The 10000-nt window shown below is 40.3% G+C and overlaps 1 protein-coding gene across 33 annotated transcripts in view; it reads left to right on the top strand.

The window, feature by feature from the left end:
- The window catches only part of C3G (C3G guanyl-nucleotide exchange factor), a 136230-nt gene that overhangs the window by 117561 nt on the left and 8669 nt on the right, over positions 1–10000 (top strand). For 19 of the 33 annotated variants that reach the window (XM_070126631.1, XM_070126633.1, XM_070126612.1 and 16 more), the window contains 11 exons: positions 2624–2719; positions 4127–4328; positions 4736–4883; positions 5002–5129; positions 5323–5511; positions 5655–6152; positions 6300–6402; positions 8448–8588; positions 9037–9213; positions 9345–9606; positions 9780–9942. In XM_070126631.1, coding sequence (XP_069982732.1) covers positions 2624–2719; positions 4127–4328; positions 4736–4883; positions 5002–5129; positions 5323–5511; positions 5655–6152; positions 6300–6402; positions 8448–8588; positions 9037–9213; positions 9345–9606; positions 9780–9942 — 2107 coding nt within the window. The remainder of the gene's footprint in view (positions 1–2623; positions 2720–4126; positions 4329–4735; positions 4884–5001; positions 5130–5322; positions 5512–5654; positions 6153–6299; positions 6403–8447; positions 8589–9036; positions 9214–9344; positions 9607–9779; positions 9943–10000) is intronic. The other 14 variants (XM_070126635.1, XM_070126618.1, XM_070126617.1 and 11 more) reach the window with 3 other exon arrangements.

The following is a 10000-nucleotide window of genomic DNA, read 5'->3' as shown; positions in this document are numbered from 1 at the left end:
CTCTCTTTGTATCTGTCTTTGTCTCTCTCTCTCTCTCTCTTTCTCTGTCTCTCTTTGTATCTCTCTCTCTCTCTCTCTCTCTCTCTCTCTCTCTCTCTCTCTCTCTCTCTCTCTCTCTCTCTTAGGAGCAGACATTCACTGCATGCGGACTCTTAAACAGGCAAAGAGCAATATCAAGAGGACACAGTTAGACTATGACGAGGCCAGGAAGGGCGAAGCGATTAGGAAAAGCGATACTCTGAGACACTATATGCATCTTGCGACGAACACAGACTTTGCTTATGGGAAGGGCAAGAGCAAATGGAAAGACAGTGTGTACATGAGAATCAGGCTTGGATATAAATACTATTGGGAGTTAGGCGTTCCAGCAAGCGAGAAAGAAAAAGAATGCAGGGTGTGTAGTTTACCTAGATCACATACATTGACGCATTATCTATTACAGTGTTCTATGCTTCAGACACATAGAAATGCAGAGATAACAGGTTTACCTGAACAGGCTGTATGGATGATTAGGAACGGTCAGGTATTCGAGATTTTGAAGAGGTACAGGCAATTTGCACCAATATCATAAACATACCTCGCAAAAATGCACAGGTATGTAGGCTGTTACTTCTGCGGAGACTATAATATCTCCTACTTTACTGCTGATGAATGGCGTATGTTAGGCATCATTCTCCTGAAATACAATCATTCCACTCAACAATTGATTCATCTCTCTTCTCCCGGGATTATAATTATATATTACGTGCGCATATTTTTTGTGCGCTGTATTTGATTATGTAAGGCCAGGAGAGGACTTAGCTGGATGAGGGTGGGAGTGTTATATCAGCTTAAAGATATGTAAGCCAATGACTCTGAATTCTTGTAATGCTTGTAATTCTTTATAAATTAAGTGCTGTATTTGATTTTAAATATTTTTGTACCTAAGTTTTGCATAATGAATTGTGAGCCCGCATAGGGACTTATTAAGTAAGGGTGAGGATAACCTAAGTTACCTCATCCTTTTGAGATGTAATCTTACTCTTTAGTCTCAATAAACGTGTCAAAGTCAAAGTCAAAGTCTCTCTCTCTCTCTCTCTCTCTCTCTCTCTCTCTCTCTCTCTCTCTCTCTCTCTCTCTCTCTCTCTCTCTCTCTCTCTCTGTCTCTGTCTCTGTCTCTGTCTCTGTCTCTGTCTCTCTTCTCTCTCTCTCTCTCTCTCTCTCTCTCTCTCTCTCTCTCTCTCTCTCTCTCTCTCTCTCTCTCTCTCTCTCTCTCTCTCTCTCTCTCCCCCGTCTCCTTACCTCTCCCCGTCTCCTTATCTCTCCCTCTGTCTTTCTCTCATCCTCACTTTCTCCCTCCTCCCTTCCTCTCTCCCGTGTCCTTCCCTCCAACTCTCTCCTTTTACGTCTTCCCTCTTCCCCTCTTACTCTATCCTGCTCCCTTGTTTGATTTTCTTCTCCCTCTTCCTCTCCCACCCTCCCCCTCTTGTTTCTTCTCCTTTTTATCAGTGTTATCCAATCCGGTCTCTCTATCCCATCGTAGAGTGAGAATGGAGACTTGTTGCGCAGCGCTCTGTTGAGGCGACGTACTCTTTTGTCCTTTTCTGTTTGTTGTCTGTTATCGGATTCTCTTTCCCCCCTCCCCCCTCCCCCGTTATCGGATTCCCTCTCCCCCTCTCCCCCTCCTATCCCAGCGCCGCGAGGACCAACAAACAGAAGATGGTTGTCGGTTGCACACTGAGGAAGTCCCTCTCGCATGCCATCCCGCCCTTCACTCGCGCCTCTTGTGTCCGTTTGTTTGTGCGGGTCTTTACGTCATTCTGCCCCACGCCCCCCCCCCTACCCTGCCCTATCCTTCCCTGCTTTACCCTGCCCTGCCCTGCCTACCCTCTCGCCCCCTGTATTGCTCGCGAACTCCTCTTCTTCTCTCGCTCGTCTTTCCTTTTTGCTCTCTTGGGTCACCTCGTTTTCTTGCTTGCTTGTGTTCTGGCATCCCCCTTTGTCTGCGTCGTCCTCTTTCATACCTTCTGTTAATCCTGTATGCGTTCTTGGGCAACCCTGTCGCTCGCCCTGCATCACCCTGTCTTACCCTGTCTCTCTCCATATCCTAGTCACTCTGTATCAGCCTCCTCCCCCTCCTCCATACACTTTCTCAACATATTGCTCCTCCCAGTTTGCCCCCACCCTTACCCCTACTCACTCTCCAGCCCACCCCTCGCCCATCCCCATCCACACCCACGCTCTCAGAAAGTTATTTATAACATTGGCCGAGATAAGTTTAGCCGGAGGTTTGCACGGGGATGGCAATGTTTGCGATGCGGCTTCTCCGTCGGAATGCCAGGCACTCGCCGCCGCGGCTTTGTTTTTACTGCGGATTCCTCAGAGGGAGAAAATTGACAGCAGGGTTGAAATGATAGAACTTGGGATACATGGGTCTTCGCCTTGATTTGTCTGATTTTGCATGTTTTCGCTATAGCAATTGTATTTTTTACGAATTGTAGTTGTGGTATTATTAGTAGTGATTGTATACTTGTAGTGATCAGTAAGTTTTTTTCCCCACATTTTACATTGAATTGCACTTTGCTTTCTTTGAAGATTTTTTTACTGAATGTTTTTGATTAATTGTGTTTTTTCTCCATTTCAGACACGCCGAAACCCAGCAAGGGAGGGGTGTTTCTTAGCCGGGCGTACTCCGTCAAGGAGAAGCTGAAAGGGATGAAGTCCCCAATGAGAAGCACGGGTGAGTGGCCCTTATGCCCCGTTTCCATTTCGTGGGCTCTCGTGGCTGCGTGCGAGTGCTCGGTCCTAACCGGGGCATCACTCTTCACGCGTCGGGAGGTTGTGAAGCAATCGGAATGCTCGGTGCCCTTGTGCTTGAGAGTTCCTAGAATTCGCGGTGGGAGAATTTGCGTAAGGAAGATGTGCGGTCCTTGGGGGGGGGAATGCTTCAACCGTAGATGAATGGAATGCGGTCGATGCGATTTGACCCGGAGTTGATTCTCACGCCGGTCCGGTTTCGAAATGCAGAACGTGCCTATTAATGTTCCGCACAGGGGAAAGAACCGCAGTACCTGTCCAGTTGCTTTCCCGCCTTGCTTGTTTGCGGCACGTCTATTATGTTTAAAAAAGCTTAGCCTTGAATACGATCCATTGTGCGTCATGACTTTTTTATTTAGTCAGTGACAGACGCAAAATAGATTTGAAACTCATAGAATTTCAGATTTTGTTATTCTAAAATGTGTAGGACACCGTAAACTAGCCGCGGAATTGCTTGTAAATTGCGGAATTGTTCTGTCATGCTCGTATATTTAGTAAATTGCTTTCGGTTTCGGCATGAGTTGTACCTGCCGTTAACAGATACAGCTGTTGTGTTCAGGTACAGTTTAGATGAAGTGAATAGGTGAATGTAAGAATGAAGTGAATTCGCATATCGATGAGGGTGCTGCGGTATGCTGCACTCGTATAACCTATTTGGTCGACGTAGCGTTTCAACCGTTCATGCAAGCAAGGCCTTCTATTGATGTTTCATTGGTAGCAGTCATTAGCAAACATTGATTTTATCAATTTGAAAGTCAATTCTCTGTTTAGGTTGTGTAATTTTCGTTAGAATTGCCAAAGAATCAAATGAATTCTCACATACATGGGGACGATACCGCACTGATTTGATGAGAGCCGACAGCGTGCGTTACACTGTTCGTCCAAATTCGCGGTCCGCCCTTCCGGAGCCGAATCCAGCGCGGACGACCTCGCGTCGGCGCCCGTCGTTTCCACGGTGAACAGGGGAAAGCGGCCGCCAATTTAGCGAAGGCTGCATTACATAATTATGAGAACAAGTTTACAAAGGTTGATGTTTGTTTAGTTTTCCTTAGCTCTTGTACAGAATCTCTTCCTAAAGCTTGTTCTGGAGCAATATTCAGTCTGTTTTATTACTGTATCGCAACACAAAGTATTATTCCAGTTACAGGATCTCGAGTAATGATGAATAACGAAAACAAAAGTAATGAGTTAGGTTTTTAGCCTCCCGAGGGGAAACGACTCAGAATTAAGAACCGTTTGCAGGATTTGTATGTGCAAGTCCGTTTAAGATAAGAGGAATTATGGAGAGAGTAGTGTAAGCCCAATCTCAAGACTTGCATTACGCCTACAGGTAAGATCGTGAAGGTGGAGCCCAGTCACAGCAGCGAAAGCCTGGAGAGCAAGGTGGAGCATGTGTGGCGGGCGCTGGCTTTCTACAGGGATGTGGTGGAGAAGAGCATGATGGACATGTTGCCAGGCTCAGCCACAGTCGTGCTGGAGATGGTTCTTGCTCTCAACCTCGCCCTCAAACCCTGCTTCTCGAATCAGAACAGGTCAGTGGTATTAACCTTTGAATAGCCTTTCCTTTTGACCTTTCTTCTTTACTTAATCACCTTCTTAGGGACTCTTCCCTCTCTTCTCTTCCCCCCATCTCTCCTTTCCTGTCCTTTCTTCTCTTCTCTTTTCCTTTGTTTTTCCTCCCTCTCTTCTTTTCTCTTCTCTTTTCACTATGCAATTTTCTCTATTCTCTATTCTCTCTTTTTTCTTTTCTTCTCTTCTCTTCTCTTCTCTTTTCCTTTCCCTTCCTTTCCTAATTTTCTTTCTTTCTCTTTTCTCTTTTTCCCCCATGTATCTCCATCCTCTTTTCACTTTATCTCATTGTGCTTCATGCCATACATATTAGGAAGGAGTTCAGTAAAGGCAGGATTCTCACATGACTCACTGATGGCCTTCCACACAGCTCTGCGGTGTCTTCAGTCATAGCCCGCGTACACCATAGTGTGGCAGAATTGGTGCGGTGGAGTGACCAGTTATTGCTACGTGGGGATGAGGCTCACAATACTCAGACCGTCCAACAGGTTGTTCAGACAGTTAGGGATGCCGTCCAGGTGAGTTCTCTATCGCTTTATGGTGTATGTTATAGATGCCTGGAACAGAGCTGATCATGTGACAGTAATTTTTTAAAGAGCGATTTTTTTACTATATTAATTTTGTTGTATTTTTCAGGCTTTCGTTGATCTTGCTGCTGATAAGGAAAACTTGAATATATCAGATTCAAGCATAATGGATAGCTCTCCGTCCACTAATGTTAATAATAATTCGATAAACTCGGAAATATCAACACCTTATTACAGGTAAACTTTTTTCTTTTCTTTTCTTTCTTCCTTTTTTTTTTTTTTTTTTTTTTTTTGAGTATTTTAAACTGACCATAAATGTATGTAACTGTCATATAGGTAAACACACTTTGTATTATTATTTGTGGTATAAATATGTAAACACATTTTCTATTTGAGGCCTACTAAACAATGAGCTGAATTCATTTTTCAGAAATTCAGATACTGTGTCAAATCATCGAAATTCACTGCCTGAGATTACAGCTGACTCACCTGTGGAAAAGAATAGAAGTTTCCTTTCTCCACGAGACAGTAGCACTAAGCTTAGCCACTCACTGAGTTCTGACTCAATACTTAATACAACTGTGGAAGCACCTCCTCCAAAACCACCCCTTCCAACTGGGTGAGTTCCATACCTAATTTTTTTCTAAACCCCTTCTATGTTGGTAAGTTCCATGCTTTACTTTTTCTGAAAATGGTTGCTTTATTAAAGTAATTTTAGGCATTATTGATAATAATGTTTTGATCATCCTTCTTTCTCAATAGGCGGAATGATATTGCACCCCCACTACCTCCAAAGAAGAAGAATCACTGTAAGAGAAGTTCCCCAGAGAATGGTGTAGGCAACCCCATGTACCAAAACTCACCCCTTGGGCACAGCTCACCATTAAACCGCAGCCCAAGGGAAAGTTCCTCAGAGTGGCCACCTCATGGCTGTGGTTCAGGACCTTACACTGGATCGCTGGACAGGGAATCTCATACTGCTCATTCCTCAGACCAAGTATCCCCTGCATCCAGTCTTGACTCCATGAATCAGTCTCATGAAGAATCTGTTAAAAGCCAGACAAGTCTCAATCCCTGTGGGTCTATTCTCAGTGATCGATTAGATCTTAATTTTGAAAGAGCCCTGCAGAATATTGTTATAGAACCTAGGCTTGGGCACTGTTTATCAGACTTTGACACCGCCAGTATGTGTTTCACGGATTCTGGCTTCCCTTCTCTTTCTTCAGTGAACAGCCTCTCATCAAACACTCTCATTAACAGGTACTTATTTTAATTGTATGTCTAGTCACCACTGGAAACTTAAACAGTATGTTGAAGAATTGATACTAGTTGATAAAGGACATAGAGTAGTGTTGTGATACAAGAGTGTTTTTGTAGGGAGAAATTTGTAACTTAATCTTGTTGCAGCTCTACAAACCAACCCTTCCTAAGTCATATGTCCAAGAGTACCAGCGAGAGTCAGTCAGTGGTGGAGTCTCGCACAGAGACCTTCTTCTCCTCTTCATCTCAGGTAAGATTGCATTGCATCATAGACTCTGTAGCCTGATCTTGGTGGTGCATGCAGTGTAAAGGTATAAAGTGATTAAGCATGATATGCTTTATGATATAGATTTTATCATCTATAGATTACTCTTTCTCTATGAATTTCAACAGTTTAGTTGTTTGATCTATGTTATATTTTAGTAATCACAATTGATGGGATTACCTTCATAAACACTTTACATCTTTATTGTATTTTGCATGATCATTACTATGTTATCAAGGGAGATCAGATATTCCTAATAAGACAATGTATGCTGACATTATTGAATGTTAAATAATTTAGCAGTGTTATTAATATTAGCAGCCAAGAAGTGTTTAATAAGATATCTAATTACAAGAAGATAATATACAAATATGGCATTGATTATATAGGTATTGAATTTGTTTGTGGAGTATTTTGTTATTATCTTTGTATGTTCAGTAGTCCTGGAAACAGAAAGAAAAGTAATATTTGCACAAAGTTTGTCTTTTCAATATCACAATATGTTTTTTTCTGTCTATTCTCTTTCAGCTGGGATATAGATGTAATATTCTTTTTTGCTTTGGAACTGCTGGAAGCTGAAGAAAAGAACATTTTGATTAATATGCTGAATATACTGATTATTGTAATTTATGATTTTGATTGATATATTTTGATTATTGTGATTTATGATATTGAATCATGTAGATGTTACATTCTGATGCCAGTTTACGTATGTACCGCCATGAATATCTGTCAGGTGACGAACTAAATAATTGGGTCAAGTATTTTAATTATCAGAAAGCAAATTTGCCTTTGGCCATTATGAACTGATGTACCAGTCTTTGTTTAATATCACTGTATTAAGTTTTTGTATGAATGAATTGGTAGACAAATTAGTAACAAAATGATACCATTATTTTTAGTTTTAACCCATTGACTCGAAGGGTGTATGTATACAAGTAGTGTCCAGTGCTGTTTTGTTTTATCCATTTTGTGAAAGCATGGATGACTCCAGAAGTGCTTAGTCACCAAGTAGTTGGATACTAGGCCTAAGGGACCTCACATTTACCCATTTTCTTAATTTTTTGAAAATGAAAGTTTTTTATATTGTACTTATGGTTATTGAAATGAAGTTATAAGGTTGATAATCATAATGAGATGATAATGATAGTAATAATGAAAATGAAAATGATGATGATAATGATGACAGTGATAATAATCAAGATAATTATAATGATAATCATGAAAATGATAATGATGATAAATATGATAATGATGATAAATATGATAATGATGATAAATATGATAATGATAATAATTATGATAATGATAATCATGATAATGATAATCATGATAATGATAATCATGATAATGATAATCATGATAATGATAATCATGATAATGATAATCATGATAATGATAATCATGATAATGATAGTAATCATGATAATGATAGTAATCATGGTGATGATGATAATCATATTAATGATGATAATCACGATAAGAATATGATGATCATGATGATGGTAATGATGATATTGATAATGATAATAATAATGATGATTGATAATGATAATGATAATGAAAAGATCATGGTCATGAAACAAACAACAACAATAACAGCAAAAAAAATCAAGGAGTGGAATAAAGAGGTAAGAATAGGTGACTCCTTGGGGAGTAAGCACTTGTAAAGCATTTATATGTAAACAAATTTAATAAAGCAAGACTACAGTGGGCAGTGCATGTACCCTGTGCCAATGGGTTAGTGAATTCCACATATTTAAGAAATACTGTTTTGTAATTCTTGTGACGTGATAAGTGTAATCTTTGAAACTTATTTTCATAGTTTTTTTTCCTTAAAAGTTCTGTACTGCTATGTAATGTAGAAGTTCTTTACAAGATGAATGTTGAACATTGTTGTGCATTTTATCTTTGCTGCTACTTTTTACTGGAATGTTCCACTTGAAGTGTGAATGTCACACTCTGGTCTAGACGTCAGACCCCACCCATTGCACCCTGCTTTTTCTGACTTGCATGGCTAAATTCAACAGGTTAGCAGTAAGGTGAGCTGCAGCACCAAGCGTGTAGTATCCTACCAGCACTTTACCACTACCCGTTCATCCACATCATCCTCAGTTTCATCTGCTTCAACCTCCTCCAGTGGCAGTGAGGTGGGTCTCCAGGTGAATGAGGTTAATAGATCTATTGTGCCTTATCTGTTCTTAGGCATATTAGTAACTGGGTAATAGGTCTATAATTGGTTTAAACAATTAAATGCATGTTTTCGAGGTGTCATGGACAATTAGATTTCTTGGTAGGTTAAATGGTAACTGTGATAATCCATTCTGTATAACATTTTTTTGTTCTTGCCTGAACACTCTCTCAAAAACTTGTTTGATGTGTCCATCATCATTTCTGCAAATAATATATCTAATTGTAACAGGTCTCTACCTATTTTAATTAAAAGCCATTTCGAACAGTCCCCAATATTGTCTTTACCATCTTTCATATTCTGATTGTTTGGAACTTATGTAACATATGATGTATATATTATTTTATCACTTGCATTAATATTTTCTGGTGTGAATGTTTTCTCATAAAATCCATACATTTGTTCATTTTACTCAAATCATTTTACAGGGAGAAAAGATAGAGAACAACACCATGTCCATTCAAGTACCTCCTGCATTGCCAGTGAAACAGCGCATACAACAAGGTCGACGATCAGCTGAGATGCGCACAGCCTCCACATATGATAACGTTAATTGTGACTTTCCTGATACTGACACTGTAGACTCACATGACATTAGATATAAGGTAAGGAAAATGTATTTAACTTATTATATTTTTTGTCCCTGCTAGGGGTATAAAAAATGCAGTTGTTGATAATTTTTTCTATTTATTTATATTTTGGTAACTTCATTTATACTCTCTCTTATCCTTATCAGAAGGATGACCCTAGTCCCAAGCTTCCTCCCAAGATTGGCAATCTGCAGCTGGGTGGCAGCAGTAGTAGTAGCACCAGTAGTGTCAACAGTGGTTATATGAGTAGCACTACAAGCATGTTAAGCAACAGTAGCAATGCCAGCAGTCAGGGGAGCAGCAGTGTTGTGCAGCTACGGCGGCATACCACGGTTTTCCAGTCCCAGCTTGGTAGTTCAGGGCTTGGTGATGACAACCCACCACCACTGCCTGTTAAGAAGAAATATGGTATGTATTTCTCTTGGCACAAAATGATCATTAATTGTTTGTTTGCCATAGCATGAGGATTGTATGCATCAAAGTTTATTCAGTGTCTAGTTCTAGTTCTAGACAAATTCATAACCTGTGAGTTTATGTCAAAGAAAAATACTGCAAGACTGTGATGCTTACCTTTATTCTAGTTATGGACTACATGAAGCTCTTTGGCCAAGTGTCTGAGCCGAATGAAAGTGACCTGTTAAGGAATTCTGTGCACCAGATACACCTCCATGCAGATTGGCATGCTCATGAGAGTGAACATGAGCTTTACCATGCATCACATTCATTCTCCAGCATGATGCAAGGGTGAGACACAAATAGTTTATACTACAGTTATGGCTATGATGTATTACTTGTACTTGCA

The sequence above is a fragment of the Penaeus vannamei genome, chromosome 10 (genome assembly GCF_042767895.1).
Source record: "Penaeus vannamei isolate JL-2024 chromosome 10, ASM4276789v1, whole genome shotgun sequence".
Lineage (NCBI taxonomy): Eukaryota > Metazoa > Arthropoda > Malacostraca > Decapoda > Penaeidae > Penaeus > Penaeus vannamei.
Note: the sequence above shows the minus strand (reverse complement) of the source record. Positions and strands in the feature narration are given on the sequence as shown.